General features: G+C 39.1%; 6 protein-coding genes across 10 annotated transcripts; 3 read left to right on the top strand and 3 right to left on the bottom strand.

Annotated features, from left to right (window-relative positions):
* Nucleotides 1–1012: 1012 nt before the first annotated feature.
* Nucleotides 1013–3686, top strand: LOC125587575. The gene is made up of 9 exons (XM_048758313.1): nucleotides 1013–1271; nucleotides 1484–1592; nucleotides 1688–1788; nucleotides 2222–2347; nucleotides 2434–2554; nucleotides 2645–2729; nucleotides 2842–2955; nucleotides 3070–3109; nucleotides 3293–3686. Exons 1-9 carry the CDS (start codon nucleotides 1095–1097, stop codon nucleotides 3443–3445), a joined length of 1026 nt encoding a protein of 341 aa, XP_048614270.1. The 5' UTR covers nucleotides 1013–1094; the 3' UTR covers nucleotides 3446–3686.
* A 645-nt stretch (nucleotides 3687–4331) lies between these two features.
* LOC125587577 (probable isoprenylcysteine alpha-carbonyl methylesterase ICMEL2) lies at nucleotides 4332–6978 on the top strand. The gene is made up of 11 exons (XM_048758315.1): nucleotides 4332–4653; nucleotides 4919–4995; nucleotides 5118–5187; nucleotides 5289–5372; nucleotides 5545–5619; nucleotides 5707–5808; nucleotides 5886–6023; nucleotides 6108–6173; nucleotides 6256–6399; nucleotides 6488–6578; nucleotides 6661–6978. The coding sequence occupies exons 1-11, from the start codon at nucleotides 4424–4426 to the stop codon at nucleotides 6820–6822; spliced, it is 1239 nt and encodes a 412-aa protein (XP_048614272.1). The 5' UTR covers nucleotides 4332–4423; the 3' UTR covers nucleotides 6823–6978.
* Nucleotides 6979–7007: 29 nt separating this feature from the next.
* LOC125587576 (FHA domain-containing protein At4g14490-like) lies at nucleotides 7008–8580 on the bottom strand. Its single transcript, XM_048758314.1, has one exon. It carries the CDS (start codon nucleotides 8368–8370, stop codon nucleotides 7081–7083), a length of 1290 nt encoding a protein of 429 aa, XP_048614271.1. The 5' UTR covers nucleotides 8371–8580; the 3' UTR covers nucleotides 7008–7080.
* Nucleotides 8581–9164: 584 nt separating this feature from the next.
* On the bottom strand, nucleotides 9165–11392 carry LOC125587578 (6-phosphogluconate dehydrogenase, decarboxylating 2-like). Of its 5 annotated transcripts, none has more exons than XM_048758319.1 (3): nucleotides 11151–11392; nucleotides 10085–10889; nucleotides 9165–9998 (listed from the first exon to the last, which is right to left on the bottom strand). In XM_048758319.1, exons 2-3 carry the CDS (start codon nucleotides 10859–10861, stop codon nucleotides 9306–9308), a joined length of 1470 nt encoding a protein of 489 aa, XP_048614276.1. In that variant the 5' UTR covers nucleotides 10862–10889; nucleotides 11151–11392; the 3' UTR covers nucleotides 9165–9305. The 5 variants fall into 5 exon arrangements, with proteins under 5 accessions (XP_048614276.1, XP_048614277.1, XP_048614274.1 ...); XM_048758320.1 differs by having other exon boundaries at nucleotides 11184–11313; XM_048758317.1 differs by having other exon boundaries at nucleotides 10085–10886; nucleotides 11151–11291.
* Nucleotides 11393–13308: 1916 nt separating this feature from the next.
* LOC106382868 (developmental protein SEPALLATA 2) lies at nucleotides 13309–16076 on the top strand. The gene is made up of 7 exons (XM_013822948.3): nucleotides 13309–13897; nucleotides 14499–14580; nucleotides 14748–14809; nucleotides 14894–14993; nucleotides 15090–15173; nucleotides 15286–15431; nucleotides 15682–16076. Exons 1-7 carry the CDS (start codon nucleotides 13713–13715, stop codon nucleotides 15773–15775), a joined length of 753 nt encoding a protein of 250 aa, XP_013678402.2. The 5' UTR covers nucleotides 13309–13712; the 3' UTR covers nucleotides 15776–16076.
* Nucleotides 16077–16180: 104 nt separating this feature from the next.
* On the bottom strand, nucleotides 16181–19093 carry LOC106382871 (RCC1 and BTB domain-containing protein 1). Its single transcript, XM_013822951.3, has 9 exons — nucleotides 18948–19093; nucleotides 18446–18723; nucleotides 18103–18296; nucleotides 17965–18012; nucleotides 17824–17896; nucleotides 17525–17696; nucleotides 16880–17311; nucleotides 16602–16793; nucleotides 16181–16491 (listed from the first exon to the last, which is right to left on the bottom strand). Exons 2-9 carry the CDS (start codon nucleotides 18702–18704, stop codon nucleotides 16443–16445), a joined length of 1419 nt encoding a protein of 472 aa, XP_013678405.2. The 5' UTR covers nucleotides 18705–18723; nucleotides 18948–19093; the 3' UTR covers nucleotides 16181–16442.
* Between the last annotated feature and the right edge of the window lie 186 nt (nucleotides 19094–19279).

Here is a 19279-nt window from a genome sequence, read left to right on the forward strand (position 1 = left end):
TAAATTGTTTAAAAAAAAAAAAATTAAACAAGTCAAATACAAACCTATTAACATAACGCTGTTACTTCTCTCTCTATTCTCTCTAACTTCTCACTAGACTAAAAAAAAAAAAAATTTCGTTTCCGGTGGCCGGTGGCTTCTCGCCGCCGGTCACCACCTCCCTTTTGTTTTTTTGTTTGTTCTTGTATAATAAATTCGATCTTGAAGATCGATCTAAATTTCCGGTAGCGGATATCATCTTCGCTTGGCGATCTTTTTGTGGTGTTTTAGTTTAGTTTCATCTTCCCTTCTCTTTTGATTTTCACCCTCTTTAAATCCCGTTTGATATTGAAGAGATGATGGTTTTACTCCGGTTATTCTCATGGCTAATATTTGAAAAGAATCAATCTTTGCTTTCTAAAATATTGGCATGTGCCTCTAAGAAAAGTATCTGATCAAATTTAGTCAGTGAGTTTATTGATTTTGCTTGGGAATTTTCGGAAGACTCAGTAGAGTTGAAGTTTCTCATATAGAGAAGTGTTTCAACAAAGTCTCTTTCCGGGATTCTTATGAAGCTTTTCACTACTGTTCACATCCGGAGGAAGTCTTGAAATCTTCTTAGTCTCGACGGTAGATAGGGGAAGGGAGAAGCAAGTGGATCAAACCGGAGGAATCTCACCATGGTCGGAGAGTAGTTTTTGCTTCTAGCCGGAGAAGAAGATCGGTGGGATCTCAAGCAAACCAAGCGACGACTCATCCTTCAACAGATGCGTAGAGCGACACGTGGAAGAGCTTCCAGAGAGCTCGATTTGAACATGTGTTATTGATCTTATCTAATTTTGTTGGGCTTGGGTGGGTTTGTTGTGTGATTGGGCTGTGTTCATAAAAGATCCACTTGTACTCATGTTAGCCTAATGGGTTTAAATATAATGAAGTTGACAAAAAAAAAAAAAACATAACGCTGTTAACACGTCGTCGTTTCGAGAACGTATTGTAAACATGTACATGACGTCGTCGTTTTCGAAGATTCCCTTATAAAAAGAGAAATGGAGTAAACAAAAACCCAGAAAGGTCGTCGAATCGAATCTCTCCGGCGGAAATAACGATCGCATTCGATGGCGGAAGGCGGCGATGATCCACAGCGATTGAAGAAGATTGCGGCGGCAGCTTACGAGTACGATAACGATTCTCGATGGGTGGATTACTGGTCTAATATCCTCATCCCTCCTCACATGGCTAGTCGCCCCGAGGTCGTCGAGCACTACAAGCGCAAATTCTACCAACGCTACGTGGTCCGTACTCTCTTTTACACTCTTGAATTTGCGTTTCAAGTCTCAGTAGTGTGAGTTCGAGTTTGATTTTGTGTGAAGAGTTTTTGTGAACTTTGAATCTTAGGGTTTAACGTGTGTTGTAGTTGATTGATTTGAAATTTAGATGTTCCTTCTGCTGAATAATTAAATTTTCTTTGCTGAATCTGGAGTGTTTATGGTATTTTTTTTTGTAGGATCCTGATCTTGTTGTGGAGCCTATGGCTAGTTCATCTTCTTCGTCGCAATCTGCAAGACCATCTGCATCTACCAATGCAAATGAACAAGCTCGTTCACGGAACTCTGGTGGACTTTTTTTTTTTTTTCCTTTTCTGATATAGTCAACTTTCAGTTTATGCTAATATGAGATTGAGTTTACTGACTATACTGTTGTGTATCAGGATCTGTTCCCCGAACAACGGGGCCATCTGCTACTGCAGGTGCAAGTCCAAGTTCAGGGCGCTGGGATCAGCAGACTATTCAGTTTTCTGTCAATGCTTGGGTACTATTCTGTTTTCCCTATTGCAGTTTCTTGTTCTTGGTGCAACTGTGCAAGTGAAAATATTTTATCCCGAGTGCTTTTCTCTTTGTAATTTATTGATCAGCATCACTCCTTATGCAGTGAACTCCAGACTTTTGTGTATCTTCTTCTTAAAAATCACAAGTGTAGAATTTTACTAGACTTAATTCTTATAAAAGGTTTAGCTTCTTATTAGGGCTCTGAGTTTTGGGATTACTTTTACTTTCTGCTGTTGAATCCTTTACTTGGACTTTTTATTAGATGTTGTGTGGTGTTCTGTCTTTTTGTTCTCATGTCTTGATGTGCTTGTTATACTCAGATTTGAACTAATGAAGACTAATGCGTTTTGTCTGGTATACTTCACTTTAACTGTTTCTTCCTCGGCTAGTCTCTTAATCTATTTCATCTTTTGCAGGTTTTCGTTATAGCTGTGCTGGCAGTGTTACCTCTAGTGCCAAAGAACCTCTCTAATAGGGCTTATCGTCTATCTTTCATGGGAACTGCATGCTCATCTCTTTATTCCTTGTACTCTCTTTACGGGGTAAGCCATGTGGTCTCCCTTTACTACTCTCTAGGATCCATTCAGTGTCGAATTTCCTTTCCTAAGCCGAATTTTGTTATCTGCAGAGGCCAAGTGCATGGAATATGCAAGGGCTGCAAGTTTATTTTCAATCAATTATGGGAGCAAAAGATTTCATCTATTTCATCTACTGCCTTACATTTGTCACTTCACATCTCTGTGTCAAGTGTAAGAGTTGCTTGATTGAGTTTTTTTGGGGCTGATTTTCTTCAAACTATATACATTCTAATGATTAGTTTCCTTTTCGATTTGTTGCAGTTGCTTTGATTCCCATCTTGTGTCGAGCACTTGAACAATTAGCCAAGTTCCTGAGGCGTAACTTCGCTCGCTCCACCATATACAGGTAGATTTGCATCCTGCTGATCAGCAGGTTTGATTGTAGAACTAGGTTTCATTTGTGAATTCTTGCCGATCCTTACCTCTTGCTCTGTGTCCTGTTTTGTAATGATTATCAGAAAGTACTTGGAAGATCCTTGCGTGTGGGTGGAGTCAAACACAACTACTCTTAACATCCTCTCATCGCAGGCTGAGATAGCTATCGGCTTCCTTCTGATTATCTCTCTGCTCTCGTAAATTCCTTGGAACCCTTTGGAATAAATTGAGTTCATATATGCTGCTCTGGTTCGAACTGCATTTACTCGTTTTCACTCATCTGACCAAGGCTATCATTTTATTTACTGCAGATGGCAACGCAACATTATACAGACATTCATGTACTGGCAGGTACGTCTATTCAAATGTTTTTCTTGCTTTGCTTTTGGTTCTGAGTCATCATATCTCTCTATTGGCTCAACATCTCCAAGTAGAATTCATTGTTAAAACTTGATCAACTGAACATATGGACATAAGCTTATAGCTACCCTTTTCATCATTCTCTCCATGAGTTTGTTTTGTTTTTGTTGGCAGCTATTGAAGCTGATGTATCAAGCACCAGTAACAGCAGGATACCACCAGAGCACGTGGAGCAGAATCGGGATGACGGTGAATCCGATTATCCAACGGTACGCTCCCTTCTTGAATACTCCGGTCACTGCCGTCAAGAGATGGTGGTTCAGGTGAAAAACCAACAGAAAAATGCAGAGGTGACTTTTGAAACCCCTTAAAACAAAAGAAGAAAAGGTTTCAGCTTTATTTTTCATTTCAACTTTCTGCGTAAAGTAGATTCTTCTCTTTTTGGGTTATGAAATATTATTGTTGCTAATGATTTTTTACTCTCTTCTGGTTGTTAATTAGATATATGTGACTTAATTCCCTTTTGCATAGGTTATCATTTTAAGATTTATAAATTTCCTACATATCATATATGGCTCTATTAAAATCGGGTTTATAGTGTAAGCAAATTTTAAGGATAATCAAAGATATTGGAAAATATAGTATATGTGCTCATAATTGATTGGTTGTTTGTAAATTAGTCTTCTGTTCGTAAAAGGGAAAATCTAAAATATTGAATCTGAAGAGGAGAAAAAAGAATCCAATAATAGGGAACAAAAGAGATGCCATCATTGATTTGGATTCTTCTCATGGTTGGTGCTCGTGCCACCGCTAAGTTTACCCATCACGTTCTAAGACGTGGATCTCGCGGTTCCATGTGGCGTCTATACACAAGACATCAAACACACAAAATGATTACCCATACATAGCGTTAGCGCTAGCACCTACCATGCGTTGGAACGCAATCCCATTATTCTTCCCATCGCAATTATTGGGAGATTATTGTATCACAAGTTGTTTAATATCAGCTCCAAAGTATGGCTAGTAAGATTAACAAATACATAGCTAATTAACAATGATATCTCTCACCTATAAAAAAATACAAAAACAATTCACTAGTAGAGATCCCAATTAAAAATAGTCAATTAGGATGATACGACGCCGTTTCCAGCGTATTGTATCTTTCCTCCTCGGTGACGAGGCTTAAATAGCTTTTTCAAAAGTTTGAAGTAATTTAAAAAACAGAACCTGGTCAATAATAAAAGGAAAGCCAAGAAGGGAAGAGGAGAAACCAAACACGAGATCCAATATTTTTTCACGGCGGACATGCAATCATCTTCGGAGATTCACCATCATGAAAGATGCCGTCCAGTGTTTCCAACTGAGAATACTGGCCCAGCGGATTCCGACAAAGGAAAGGTTCGTCGTAGAGTAATGGGGAAGTCTTCGGCGCCTCAAATTTGCAGGCAGCAGTCGTTCGGTCGCGACATAGGCCATGCAGCGGCGGAAACTTATTTGATAACTCGTCTTAGCTTCGACCTTCTTGGTTATCTCGGGTACGTATTTCAATTTTCCCTCCCCCACTCGCATGGATATACACATAAGATGTCCTCAGAGTACCTTGTGCGGCAGGGTATCGTTAATTTGCTCTTGTGATTGTAACTTGCTCAACAGGGAAACAAACAAAAAAAATTGTGGAAGAGTTTACAATTAGTCCCTGAATTTTTATTTATTTATTAATTAGTTTTATGGTAATCTTGTGACATATCAGATGTAAGAAACAGAGAGATTGTGTTTTAATGGTTGCAAGTTTTGATTCAGGGTAGGTTATCGGTGGATCACAAGATTACTTGCTCTTGCTTGTTATGCAATCCTCCTTATGCCTGGTTTTCTTCAAGGTGATCTTATCCTCGTTGCTGATAAATAGTGTTGAAGGATTTCTTCTTATTGATTATTAAGAAGCTGTTTGTTTATTGTACACTAAATTAAACAAGTTTGTTTTGTTTTTCTTCTTCTACAGTTGCATATCATTATTTTTTCTCACCCCAAGTTAGGAGGAGTATTGTATATGGAGATCAACCCAGGAATAGGTAATTGAGCTTGTGTAACCAAGCATAATCTAGGCGTGCTCCCTTCACTTTTATATCATAAACGATTGATGTGATCTAGATTTTTTTTTTTGTTTTGGCAGGCTGGATTTGTACATACCACCACCAACAAGTGCCGGCCTCAAGCCTGTTGTAGTTTTCGTGACTGGTGGAGCTTGGATTATCGGGTAATCCCACTCTCAATCATCTCTGCTTAAATACGTTTTAGTATGTAAAATCCATAAATTTTTTTATCTTGGTTAACTTTAATAGAACAGTAGGTTCCCTGAAGCTACTACATCTTTTTTCTTTTAAAGATAAAAGTCGAATTGGTAGTTTCATACTTTGCATATCATTTAGGTACAAAGCTTGGGGCTCTCTCTTGGGACTTCAGCTAGCAGAAAGGGATATCATTGTTGCATGTCTTGATTACAGGTAAAGCAAATTTAAAAAAATCCCTTACCCGTTTTAATATAACTTTATCTACAAATATAAAATGTAACCAAAACATCTTTGGTCCAGAAACTTCCCTCAGGGAACAATTAGTGATATGGTAAGAGATGTTTCTCAAGGAATCTCGTTTGTCTGCAATAACATCTCTGCATTTGGAGGCGATCCTAATAGGTACTTGTTGGTTATATTGGCTTCTCCATATATTTCACAAGCTCTGGTGATTAAACCATGTCTGTTTTTTTTTTAAGAATATATTTGATGGGACAATCAGCTGGTGCACATATCTCTTCTTGTGCTCTCATTGAACAAGCCATTAAAGAATCAAGAGGAGAACGTATCTCATGGAGTGCTTCTCAGATAAAAGCTTACTTCGGTTTATCTGGCGGGTAAGTAAATTATTACTTGACTTAAACGTTACTTAACTACCATGAAGCTTAGATTTGTTTCACCATTTGAAAAACTTGGAACAGGTACAATCTCTTCAATATGGTTGAACACTTGCATAACCGAGGCCTGTATCGTTCTATTTTCCTTAGGTATATCCTGCTTAGGCACCATATGGATAAATTATAAGTAAGACATTACTTATGGTTGTTCATTTGTTGATCAACTTTGCAGCATAATGGAAGGAGAAGAGTCATTTGAACAATACTCTCCTGGCATCAGATTGAAAGAGCCGAGAGTAAGGAAAGCTGCATCTCTATTGACTCACATTGTGCTCTTTCATGGATCTGAAGATTACTCCATCCCATGTGAAGCAAGGTTAGATCACCCGTCTACAAATCTGGACAATATGCTAGTTTAAATCATCATCTTAAAAACAGACAAAACATTTTTATTCGTTTTGTAGCAAGACTTTTGCAGAAGCTCTTCAAGGTGTTGAAGTTAAAACAGACCTAATTGTCTACAATGGTAAAACTCACACCGATCTATTTCTTCAGGTAAGCAAAATACTACATAGCTCAATGTTATGTACATAATAACGAAGTAATGGGATAATCACTTTTTTTGGGCATTGCAAAGGATCCTTTGAGAGGAGGTAAAGACGAGCTGTTTGATCATATAGTCTCCATGATACACGCCAATGACAGTGACGGTTTGAGTAAAGATGCGGTTGCACCACCGAGAAGACGGCTTGTGCCTGAGATTTTGCTTAAACTGGCTGGTAAGGTCAGCCCTTTCTGAACATGAAGACTAATGTTCGATATGTTTGTTGTAACTTCTTGTTCTGTTTTGTTTTGTCTTCTTCTTCTTCAATTTGTTTATTTATTTGACTAAAAGTATATGTAAAAAAACTTGCACATGTAAATATGATTTGAATTATAGCCTCTCTTTTCCTAAGCTACATCTTTTAACTCTGGACAACAAAACAATATGGATCCAAAAGAGTCAAAACTGAAGCAAGTTTCCTATCAGAATATCATATATTCAACCATGTACAGATTAATTCACACTGCCTTCTTCCTTTGCTTGCTTCTGCTCTGCAATATGGTGGCGAACTCTTAAAGATTTACTTCTCATATCCTCTATCAACTTCTCCGTCTCATCCACTATCTGTTTCCTCAGGTATACTTTCATGTATTCAAACCAGTCTCCTAGTGTCATATTCTCTAAATCTACCTTCTCTACCTTCTTTTCATTCCTGGATCCCTCCTCAGCCTTCTCTTCTGATGTCTCAGTTACAGCCTCATCTCTCTTACAGTCTCTTTCCTTGTCAATTGCATCTTGTAAGTTCTCTGCCTCTCCAAATTCTCCAACACTACAGTTGATGTCCTCTTCTCCTACTACTTTGCTCTTTCTCGGCTTAATCTCCACCTGATCTACCCTCTCATCTTCTTCAACATCCTCATTGATAGCTTCCATCTCTTCTACAACGCTCTCTGACGGCTTCTGCTCCGTTTTCTTCTTCTTTGCACGGCTTTTCCGAGCTTGGTTCAGAACCATCTCCAGCTCCTGAAAAGAATCTCCACCAATCGCTTCCTTCTTGCTTCTCGTAGCCCTTGAAGGTCTCTTCTCCTCTATAACACTATCCTCATATTTCACATTCTCTTCCAACCCCAAACGTTCGTTTCCAATCTGCCTGCTCCTTGTGCCTCTCTTCATCTCTGAGACTTCCACTACCTTTGGAATATCCTCAATCTCCAATTTGATTGAATCCAAAACAGCCTCAGTGTTCCTCTTACCTCTCCGAGCCCTAGAGGTTCCCTTCTTCTCCACCGCAACAGCTTCCTCCTCCTCCTCCTCCTCCTTCATAACCGCCACTTTCTTTTCGTTCTTCCGAGGCCTACCAACCCTGCGCGTCGGTTTCTCCTCAACCGACTCGATAGGAACCGGATCCGAATCCGCAAGACGCCTGTTACTCCTTCTCGGCCTCGGAGGAATCTTATGCTCCTCCTCCTTCACCACCTGAGCATCAGTCTCAAAGTTCACTACAATGGAAGTACACTCACCTAGCTTGATCACGTCTCCATGGAGGAGAGCAACGGGAGTATCGGAATCGAGAGGTTCCGAGTTCAGTATTGTGCCGTTGGAGGATCCAAGTTCGTGGACTATCCAGTTCTCGGAATCGGAGAAGATTCTGAGGTGTTTCGTGGAGACTCCGGCGTCTTTAACGGCGATTTCGTTACCGCGAACGATTCGGCCGATCCGGATAGTGGATCCGGGCTTGTACTCTAGAGATTCGCCGTCTCTTGGTCCCTGGACGAACGCGAGCTTCAACAATGGCGGAACCATCTTCTCTGTGAAGATTCAAACTGAATTTGAAAATTCGAATTTGTCAACGATCGAGGGGATACGAAATGCTGAAATATTTAAACCACTCTCCAGCCCAGTGGGCTGTTTTCGTAATAGCCCAATAGGCTTTACTGTTTCCCGAGAAACTCGCGAATGGTATATCACTGGGCTAGGATTCGGTTTTCAGTGGTTCATTCGGTATTTACCTTCGGTTATTTATGAAATTTGGTTCGATTTCGGTTTAATTATTTCAGTTTTTAGTTTGGTTTGGGTAACAAATATAAGAACCGGCTACTATCCGATAAATTTTAAGTTTAAATTCGGCTCCGGTTCGATTCCAATTTTTTAGTTAATTCTGGATAATTCAAATGAAAAAACATAAATTTTAGTTTTTAGATTAAAAATGGGTAATTCGGATAAAACTTAATATTTTAAATGAAAATTATTCGGTGTAATCCAATTCTTAAGAATAATTCAAATAATTTAGATAAAGGTAATCCGAGTTTTCCGGGTAGTTTGGTGTATAAATAATATTTTTAGAATCATTAAAATAAAATATAACTAATATTTTTTTGTATATAAACTGTATTTCGGATATTCGGGTACCCATTCAATTATCAGTTTGGTTTCGGTTTTTCGGTGATCATAGGAACCGTTCGGTTATTTATAAATTTCAATTCGATTTTGAGTTCGAGTTTTTTGGTTCAGTTCCTGTTCGATTCTATGTCGACAAAAGTAGATGGCCTTTTGATAAATAGACCACACAGTATTTAAAAATTTGAGAAACGACCCAATTAAAAGAAAAGTAACAATTTGAACCAAAATAATTAAAAACTTACAAATCATAACGTAAGGTATTTCACACATCGAGGAAACAACACATTCAGTGTGAAAAATATTATTGAAGGAGAGAAACAGAGAGTGAAACATCATCATCACATGTTGGATTTGGATTGTCTTGCGATCTTGAACCACTCGGTGTGGAAAGAGCCTTCAACATCAGTCCTCTCATAAGTATGAGCACCAAAGTAATCTCTCTGAGCTTGCACAAGGTTCGCCGGCAGCCTCTCTCTCCTGTAAGAATCAAAGTACGCCAGACTCGCAGACATACCGGGAGTGCTAATACCCGAGTTGATACTCAAGCAGACCACTCTTCTCCAAGCCGACTGCCTCTCGATGATCTCTTTCGCAAACTCGGGATCCACCAAGAGGTTAGCCAGCTCTGCGTTCCTGTCGTAAGCTTGCTTGATCCTGTCCAAGAAGATTGCTCTGATGATGCACCCTCCTTTCCAGATCCTCGCCAGCTCGCCTAGCTTAAGGCCCCAGCCCTTTTCCATGCTCTTGGCGCGGATTAGGTTCATCCCTTGCGCGTAGCTGCAGATTTTCGACGCGTAGAGAGCCTTCCTCACGTCGTCGATGAGCTGCTTCTTGTCAACGGTTTGGTCGGTTAAGACATCTCCGAACCCACCTTCTTTAAAGACCTTAGCGGCTTGCACACGCTCATCTTTTAGCCCGCTGAGGAACCTCGCGTCGAGAGAGGATTCAATGGTGGGAGAAGGAACAGAGAGCTCAGCTGCTTGCTGCACAGTCCATTTCCCGGTACCTTTCATTCCCGTTTTGTCCAAAACCTTTATGTAAAAAATAGTTTAGTCGGTTTAATATTGTGTTATTGGTTTAATAGTTTGTTAACACTAGTGATCATTGTAATTAATACCTTGTCAACCAAATGCCCATCTCCCTTATCATCCTTGATCGCGAAGATATCCGCTGTGATCTCCACCAAGAAACTCTCGAGCTCACCTTTGTTCCACTCGGTGAAGACTCCGTGAAGCTCCTCGTTAGATAGCTTACCAACGGATTTCAAAACGTCATAGGCTTCAGCAATCAGCTGCATGTCACCGTACTCGATCCCGTTGTGGACCATTTTGACAAAGTTCCCAGACCCGCCTTTACCAATGTAAGTCACACAAGGACCACTGTCTCTGACCTGAGCCGCAACCTTGAGGAGAATGTCTTCGATGTTCTTGTAAGCGTCAAAGGACCCTCCAGGCATCAGAGACGGGCCGTTACGAGCGCCTTCTTCGCCGCCGGAGACTCCCATTCCTAGGTAGAGGAAACCGTTCTCAGACACGGCTTTTTCTCTCCTCTCGGTGTTCTCATACCATTCGTTACCACCGTCCACAATGCAATCACCTTTTTCCAAATAAGCAGAGAGGGTCTTGATGGTCTGGTCGACGGGGGCACCGGCTTTAACGAGCATGATTATAACACGCGGCTTCTGGATGGAGTTGACGAAAGACTCAGGGTCATGGAAGCCGTAGACGGGGAGATTCCCTTCCTTCTTGGCTCGTTCGACGGTCTCGTCGACTTTGGAAGTTGTTCTGTTGTAGACTGAGATTGGGAAGCCTTTCTCGGCAATGTTGAGAGCTAAGTTCTGTCCCATCACAGCCAGTCCAGCTAAACCTATTCTTGTTGGTTGAACAACAGCCATTGTATTTGTCTTCTTCTTCTTCTCTCTGCTGTTATAAAAGAAACTCACAGATCTCAAATCTAGAACAAAGAAGGCACCTTAATAGATAATTGATGAGATCAAGATGCAAACTAGTAACAATTAAACCAATCGATTCAACCAGGGATCAAAAATATCTAACACATAACTGATACATGCAACTAAGAAACTAAGGATCAATCAACAAGAAGAAGAGTGTTACAGATCTAGAATACAAAATTTACGACTACGCAGATTACTACATAACCAACCTATCAATCTACGAACAAACCTGCTTTCTCCCGAAATTGATTTGAGTTTTTACCAGGAGAGATCTGAAACGCGTAAGAATTTCGGAGTGGTGATTTTGGGAGCAACAGAGATATATAGCAAATGAACGGGTCTGATTCGCACCAATTGGAAATAAAAGTATTTGTCAAAGTTGGCCACTCTGCGTTAGGTGAGAAGAGGTGGGTTGGTGGTGGAGCTGGGTCTGCGGGTTGCGGGTCAACCCGCCCCGCCCGCTCCGCCAACCCGCGGATCGACTCATTTTTTTCACTCAAAACTTCGACCGCATGGCTCGCAAAGAAAGATTTACATACCCGCACCCGCTCCGTTCAAGTTTGCGGATAACCCGCGGGACCCGCAGATAATATAAATTTTAATAAAATAATTATTTTAATTATATAATACTTATTTTTCTAATAAAATAATTAAATTATATACTATTTTCTAAATTTATAGTATTTTATATATTTTTTACGAAAATATTTTTTTTTTTTCGGGTTAGCGGGTAACCGCGATTCAAAATCGACCGATCCGCACTCGCTCTGGGTAGAATCGACTCGACCCGCACCTGCATGTTGAATTTTTCGAAATGACCGACCCACATCCACCCCGCAGCGGGTTAAACGGAACGGGATCCGCGGATAAAAACTAAAATTTTCAGCTCTAGTCGGTGGTCGTAGATCTTCTCTGTTGGATCGTATTATATAAGTCAACAATATTGTTAAAAAAATCAAAAATATTATTCTTTTCACATACCAAATTTCCACTAATTCTAAAGTAATTAAATCATCATGATTATTGAAAAAGTAACATCATATTACATTATATATACAACATGAATATTCATATCATAGTTACTAACTGAAATTTAATTGGGTCATTCGACTGGGAGCTTGTGGTCAAGTGGTAAGGGGAAGGGCTTGGGATGTCACCACATTTCAAGTTCGATCCACCTGCTATGCGAAACTAAGTCACATTTTCCTGGTCACCTACACGGATATGGGCTATTGCATTTCAGCCCATTTGAATACCCGGGAGAGGGTCTATCCGTGGGCTGCACCTCCCACTCGGGGGTTAGGTCTGTGTCTTTAATAGACCCGGGTTTAACCCTTTACTTTTACAAAAAAAAAAATTTACTTGGGTCATTAATTAAAATTCAATTTCGATCCGATTGTCATCTTTAAAAACCGAGTAAACCAAATCAGATCGATCACCTATGGAGTGATTTTGCTACTAACACCTTGAGCATGTTTAGTTTTTGGAGATGATAATAGTGGTCGTATATGACCGTTGAAACATACCAAAAAAATCGTGTAAGTGATTAAATGACATCTACGTAGAATTATTTCAATTATATCTTCAAAACTTGAAACATGCTAAACCTATTTTGCAAACAAGAAGATTTGTGATTTAATAGTGAAGACATGCTTTAAATTTGTGGGAGATTTATTTTAACATTCAATTCAAATTTGTACAAGCATGGTTTATGATTGTATTTCCATCTTATCCAATTTTAACACTCTATTCAAATATAAAGTGAGTGATTGTTATATTTAAGAGGATCAATGAATCTATTAAAGATTTTAAAGCAATAAATACCAGAGGAACTTACCAATAGACATGCGACACATACAATGTCCATATTAAGGTATGAGAGTTTTTTTCTGCAACTTGTGAAGTAGAAAATGATATAGCTACTTTCATATTATTACTGTAGAAGCCAAATGTTAATCCCACTCCACGCGCCTCACCACTTAGACACCTTTATAATACTATTTCATTGGAATGCATATACCAAAGTACCCATAACTACATACACACGTGCCTATTGTAACGAACGATAGTTCTCGTGACAAATTGGATAACTACGTTATCTTGAGCCAAATAAGAAGAAAGGTACATACATAAAACATTTTGTTAAATCAAAATTTTATATGCAGTAGTAGAGTTATGCTATATCGATGTTTCAAAATTTTCTATGGAGTTAGGCAATGTATGTAAACATAAAAGGAGTGGAAACACAATATCTAATTATCTATGTAATAGACATGAATTATAAACTTCATTTCTCTTAATTAGTAGCAACTCATTACAAACAATGGCGTCTCTGTGACACGCGGGTAGAAAAGAGAGTGTGAGATTTTCTTAACTTTTTGTGAAAGAGGGAGGACAGAGAAAGAGTAAAGAAGTAGAGAGAGAGACACACCAGATACATCACCAAACCCTAATGTTCTCTCACCCTCACAAATATCTTATCTTTATAGCTTTTATAGATTTACAGAAGCTTCCTTCAGATTCACAATCTCATCAAACACACACAAACCCTTTCAAAATGATCTAAAGAAGAAACAAGAACCCTTCTGTACAATCAAATCATAACCAAACCAGAAAGCAAAAGTTCCCTCTTTTACTTTCTTCTTCTTGTTCTTGAGGAAACTAGGGTTTGATTTTATTCTCCAAAAGAAAAAGGTCTTTCATCCAAAAAAGTAAAACCCAACTCGTGTTTGTGTGTGTGTGTCTGAATATAGATAAACATTTACATACCCTAATAAGGTTACATATCAAAATGGGAAGGGGAAGAGTGGAGCTAAAGAGGATTGAGAACAAGATTAACAGACAAGTCACGTTTGCTAAGCGCAGGAACGGTTTGCTGAAAAAAGCTTATGAGCTTTCTGTTCTCTGCGATGCTGAGGTTTCTCTCATCGTCTTCTCCAACCGTGGCAAGCTCTATGAGTTCTGCAGCACCTCCAAGTACTTACTTATATACTCTCTTCTACCTCTTACATGTTAAAAATGGTTAGATCTATGTATATATATATCTTTCGTTTTTTTTTAAATCTTGTGTTGACTTTTATCTTTCTTGGTTGTGTTGTTCTTAATTACTTTTGACAAATTTGAGTTTCAGTTTTTAAATCTGATGTCTAAGGTTTTGGTTAATTGAGTTTTGAATGATTAAATTTTGAGATCTGATCTCTAATCATGTCATTTTTTTAGTAGATTTGAGATCTATAGGTTACAGAAGTGTCTTAATGATATACTGATATCATTGTATCTACACAGATATATATGTTCGATTAGAGATTTGTTAAAGTAGTTAAAGATTCACGGATTTCAATAAAAATATAAAGGATCCAACGTAGAATAATTTGTGGATCCATGCATTAACCAGTCTTACTCAACTTCATGCAGATATTTAAGCACCAAAGGAATTTAATTACATCTCTTTTCAATTATGCCAAAAGATCTTCTTCTTAACAATTTTTAAAATATTTGCTAGATTCTTATTTCAGCCACTAAATTAATAATTAATAGTTTGTTGTTCTTCTAAATTTTTAATGGTTTGATCTTTCAGCATGCTCAAGACACTGGACAGATACCAGAAGTGTAGCTATGGTTCAGTTGAAGTCAACAACAAACCTGCCAAAGAACTCGAGGTTTAAATCTCCACCATCACTTAAATTAACTAATTTTATTTGATATAATAACTAACACCAAAGCTAGAGAGCTTCAGAACTAAAGATTCAAAGACTGGAATAAAAATATATTTTTTTAGCTAGAGAGTCCAACACTAACGCGTCTCTTTGCTTGGCATTTTTTTCAGAATAGCTACAGAGAGTATTTGAAGCTGAAAGGTAGATATGAAAATCTGCAACTTCAGCAGAGGTATGTATATGTATGCTCACATAATAAACAGCATATCTATATATGTTATGTGTTTGAATTGATGTAAGTGTACGTTTGCTGCAGAAATCTACTTGGAGAGGACCTTGGACCTTTGAACTCAAAGGAGCTAGAGCAGCTTGAGCGTCGACTAGACGGCTCTCTTAAGCAAGTTCGCTGCATCAAGGTGATTTAATTAGCTATTCCGCTGTATATCTACAGAACACACTTGCATTGGTTTAGTTGCGTGAGATTAATGTCTGAAAATGCTTGTTTCGTGTAGACGCAGTATATGCTTGACCAGCTCACTGACCTCCAAGGCAAAGAGCATATGTTGCTTGAAGCCAATAGAGCTTTGTCAATTAAGGTACGTACACATTGCTTCTTTCTACCTCTCCCTAGTTTCTAATAGAATCTCAAAACTTCATACATAGTCCACATTTATATGCGAGTCTGAAGATCTGTTGTTCTTTATTTAGCTGGAAGATATGATCGGCGTGAGGAGTCACCAAATAGGAGGGGCATGGGAAGGTGGTGATCAGCAAAATGTTGCCTATGGACATCATCAGGCTCAATCTCAGGGACTATTCCAGTCTCTTGAATGTGATCCCACTTTGCAAATTGGGTAAATTAAACCAAACAACTTCTCTTGATTTTTAACACATCAACTTTTGGGTGGTAAACCATTAAACGTTTGATATAGCCTAACACTGTAGTTTTGGTTTTTAAAACGCTTTGTTTGATGTCTAAAGAAGGAAAATCAATTACATGGAACCACGTTTTTTAAAAACTATAGGCCTTGAGTTTCAGATTCTGTAAAAAATTTAATTTCTGTTGTAGATTGTTAAACTATGTTGTTGTGGTGATAAAAACAGGTACAGCCATCCAGTGTGTTCAGAGCAAATGGCTGTAACAACTCAAGGTCAGAACCAACCAGGAAACGGCTACATCCCTGGCTGGATGCTGTGAGTTGATGCCTCTGATTTGATGATGAGAATCAGATGGATCTTTAGGCGTTCAAGGGGTGGGTTCTTGATGATGAAAATGAGATGGATTATTATATGAATAAGTATGGAATGTAATGAATTGTGTTTATGTATGCTGGAAAAGACTTTTTATTTGTAGACATAAGTGGCTATACATAGCTGTGATAGCCTTCAACATCTCTCTTCTTCCGTTGCAGGAGATGTTTGTGCCTTTTGAAACCTTGCTTATATATAAACGGATTGTAATGTGTGAAATGTTAACGTTAACCACGTTATCATGTCTTTGTATAATACAAAACGCTGTTAGATGCTAAAAGTAACTGCAGAGACTGCTTGCTAGAGAGGCAAATGAACTTCAAATTAACAATTAGATTTCAACACTTCACAATGCCACCAAGATCCAGCTTTTATTTCCAAGTCTTAAATGTACATAATAGATCATTACAGTATCTGGATCTTGCTCAGACAGCACAGATAATAATAAAGTACTATGTCCTGAAAAGTAAAATGATACAGAGAGTCCTGCTGAAGAATGGACTTTCTAGTTTACTACATATTTTCAATTGTTCGATGATAACATGATAAATAGCATATAATCAAATCACTTCCAACAGTACTAAACTGTTCTAGAATTTGGGGTTTGTGCTTTTTCAATATACTTCTTCCCCATCAGGATAGTCTTTATCAAGAAACTGCTCCCTGAAACACAACAATTCACAATGTAATTAGCTTTGCTTGACTTGGATTCTTCCCAAGTTATACCAAGTTTACTACACGTAACAGAGAAGTTTGGAGAAAAACATTATCACCTGAGTCTTTCACAGAGGCGGGCTAAAGCTTCGGAACCCATCCTGAATGCAACATCTTGAATCTCTGAAGCATTCGAGAGGTTCACACTATCTGCTAACTGAAACTCACATAGCTCCTTCAACGAGAATGCATCGGTTAAAACAGCTGAGTGACCACCTCCTGCTGCTAGCTTCCTCACTTGTCCCACACACCTGAAAACAACACCAGAGTTTCCCCTTAATCTAACCGAAAAATACCACAATGTCTGCATGACAAACAAACTTCTTTGAGCTCATACCAGTCTACAGGCGAAGGGTACCAAGCATACGATGATTTCTCATTAGCCGCTTGACCATAGCTATTGTATCCCCAACCACAGATCCGTCCCTCTCTCATATAAACCAGAGTGTGTGAATGTCCACAAGCAACAAGCCTGACATCGGTCGGGATGACTAGAACCGGGACGTTCCGCAGAAGCATTTCGCTTCCATTAGAGACAGAAAACAAGAAACCAGACTGAGGACCAAGGCCTAGCTGTCCTGCTTGGCCACCACCCCAAGCGTAAAGCGCTCCTTCCAGAGATAAAGCACAAGTGTGCACACCGCCACAAGCGACTTCTTTCATGGACACACCATCCAGACCAGCGACTCGCCTTGGTATTAACTCCTTGTCCCCGGACTGAAGAGAAACATGACCGAGTTGGCCCATGCTTCCTAGTCCCCAAGTGTAACTGCAACGAGAGAGATAAGGAGTGGACACTGAGTAGGATTAGCTGAAAGATAATTAATCAAAAGGGAGGGAGACTTGCATTTGCTTCCTCAAGCATTCCCCATCTGGTAGGATGGTGATGAGATAGATATCTCCTTTTCCAGAACCCTTGCAGAGAATTGGTATGTGAATAACCACAAAGTTTTCAAAGAGAAAGGTCTTTTAGAAAACTTACACCTCCCCCGTTTCTGATACAGCAGCAGTATGGTATTCTCCACATGAGACTTGCGTTATCTTCACAAGCTCGGGTGCTTCGTCAAGGAACTTCGCATAAGAAGTTATCACACGAGGTGCTTGTAGTCCTTCACAAGTGACTCCTCTACCAAGTTGGCCTTGTTCATTATAGCCTTATTTTCACAAAACACAAAAAAATTAAAATCATAAATACCATAATGATACCACAAACAAGTTAAATACCATAATTATACCACAAACAAGTTTAACCATATAACAATGTTTCAAAGCTTTCTTTACCCCAAGCTTGAAGAAAGCCATCTTCTGATAAGGCCACAACATGAGCTGTCCCACATGAAACTTGGCGAATTGCCTGAAACACGTTCATACACCAATGCTTATTAATCCTTGTTTTTTTTTCCACAAGGAGAGAGTACATACCGTGTTAGCAGGGAATGCCCCTGAGAATAATCGTGGCAGATTTGACCCCTGTCACTCAAAGTTTTGAGAAATATTTAGAGAATGGCACAACTTTGGTTTCAGACACATTAAATGGGAATAAACCTTTTGTTATATTACCTGGTTTTGTCCCCAAACCCAGAGTCTACTCTTTGAAAGAGTACCGTCATTGTCACGAGGCTCCGCAATAGCAGCAGTGCAGAAAGCTCCACAAGACACAAATTTCACAAACTCTGACTGCAGCTGCTTCACTTTCTTTGGATGCTTCCTCCCAACCTCGGTTCCATCCCCAAGCTGACCATATTCATTAGCCCCTGAAACCATTAGACATCAACCACACCGACTTAAGGAAAGTACACATTGCCTAAGATTCAACCACAAGATCCAAAGACTACAGAAAGGAAATAACTTGGTATCAAATAAAAACAGCAATGTGCGTTTATGGAAATTGAGAGAGAGAGACCCCAAGTGAAGAGAGATCCATCTGATGCAACAGCGGCTGTATGTTCCCGGCCACAGGAGATATCGAGCCACCGTGAATTGGCACCAGCAGCAGGGCAACCAAAAAGCTCAGGAGGAAGCTGTTTTGGGATACGCAAAAGACTCTCTTGCCCTTTCCTACCGGTTTGCCCGCTTTGGTTGTATCCCCAAACGTATATGGCGCTCTTTGTTGGGATACTCACAGGAGCAGCAACTTCGCCAATGATCTCTCCAATATCCATTTTTTTGAGACAAAGAATCCTGTAACAAAATTGCATAAATTATTCCAAAAAAGTCTCGAAATTTATGCGGTTTAATATGCATTAATAAACGAACTAAACTCTGATAATATAGAAATGAGTAAGTTTAGGAAGACCCAATCATGAATTTAAAAAGAAAGAAAGGAACTTTCACCACGACACGCAAAGGAGAATTTGATTCACAACAAATTCAAAGGAAACTAATTAACAGAAGAGAGAGCATACCTCTAAGATGAAATGTTGGAACTTTGACAAAGAATCGAAGTTTCTGGACGTTTTTGTGTTTTCGGTTTTGGGGGGGGGGGAGGGGGATGATGCCTAATGTGTGTAATAAAACGGAGGGAAGGAGAGAAGAACCAATGAGGGTCGTTCGTTTATTCGTCTCCGAGACCTCTGGGTAAAAAGTTCTGAGAATTTTTCTGTATATTAGCACCTTAAGTCCTTTATTTTACAAATTATTTACACAAAAGTCACTTAAATTTTAATTGTTATCTATTTCCCCCATTTTCATAAGAATGTGTATCAGTAATTTGTATTCTTTGGATTGAGCACATAGA

The sequence above is a fragment of the Brassica napus genome, chromosome C5, assembly GCF_020379485.1.
Source record: "Brassica napus cultivar Da-Ae chromosome C5, Da-Ae, whole genome shotgun sequence".
Taxonomy (NCBI): Eukaryota; Viridiplantae; Streptophyta; class Magnoliopsida; order Brassicales; family Brassicaceae; genus Brassica; species Brassica napus.

Excerpts from the sequence above, each read along its gene's own strand:
- LOC125587575 (XM_048758313.1), top strand. The coding sequence starts at position 1,095 with ATGGCGGAAGGCGGCGATGATCCACAGCGATTGAAGAAGATTGCGGCG. Across the intron at positions 1,789-2,221 it reads AGTTTTCTGTCAATGCTTGG|GTTTTCGTTATAGCTGTGCT; the intron begins GTACTATTCTGT and ends CATCTTTTGCAG. Across the intron at positions 2,555-2,644 it reads TTCACATCTCTGTGTCAAGT|TTGCTTTGATTCCCATCTTG; the intron begins GTAAGAGTTGCT and ends GATTTGTTGCAG.
- LOC125587577 (XM_048758315.1), top strand. The coding sequence starts at position 4,424 with ATGCAATCATCTTCGGAGATTCACCATCATGAAAGATGCCGTCCAGTG. Across the intron at positions 4,996-5,117 it reads TATGCCTGGTTTTCTTCAAG|TTGCATATCATTATTTTTTC; the intron begins GTGATCTTATCC and ends CTTCTTCTACAG. Across the intron at positions 5,620-5,706 it reads GTTGCATGTCTTGATTACAG|AAACTTCCCTCAGGGAACAA; the intron begins GTAAAGCAAATT and ends TCTTTGGTCCAG.
- LOC125587576 (XM_048758314.1), bottom strand. The coding sequence starts at position 8,370 with ATGGTTCCGCCATTGTTGAAGCTCGCGTTCGTCCAGGGACCAAGAGAC.
- LOC125587578 (XM_048758319.1), bottom strand. The coding sequence starts at position 10,861 with ATGGCTGTTGTTCAACCAACAAGAATAGGTTTAGCTGGACTGGCTGTG. Across the intron at positions 9,999-10,084 it reads ATGGGCATTTGGTTGACAAG|GTTTTGGACAAAACGGGAAT; the intron begins GTATTAATTACA and ends TTTTACATAAAG.
- LOC106382868 (XM_013822948.3), top strand. The coding sequence starts at position 13,713 with ATGGGAAGGGGAAGAGTGGAGCTAAAGAGGATTGAGAACAAGATTAAC. Across the intron at positions 14,581-14,747 it reads AACCTGCCAAAGAACTCGAG|AATAGCTACAGAGAGTATTT; the intron begins GTTTAAATCTCC and ends CATTTTTTTCAG. Across the intron at positions 14,994-15,089 it reads AGCAAGTTCGCTGCATCAAG|ACGCAGTATATGCTTGACCA; the intron begins GTGATTTAATTA and ends TGTTTCGTGTAG.
- LOC106382871 (XM_013822951.3), bottom strand. The coding sequence starts at position 18,704 with ATGGATATTGGAGAGATCATTGGCGAAGTTGCTGCTCCTGTGAGTATC. Across the intron at positions 18,297-18,445 it reads TGGATCTCTCTTCACTTGGG|GGGCTAATGAATATGGTCAG; the intron begins GTCTCTCTCTCT and ends TAATGGTTTCAG. Across the intron at positions 18,013-18,102 it reads GGGTTTGGGGACAAAACCAG|GGGTCAAATCTGCCACGATT; the intron begins GTAATATAACAA and ends TTTGAGTGACAG.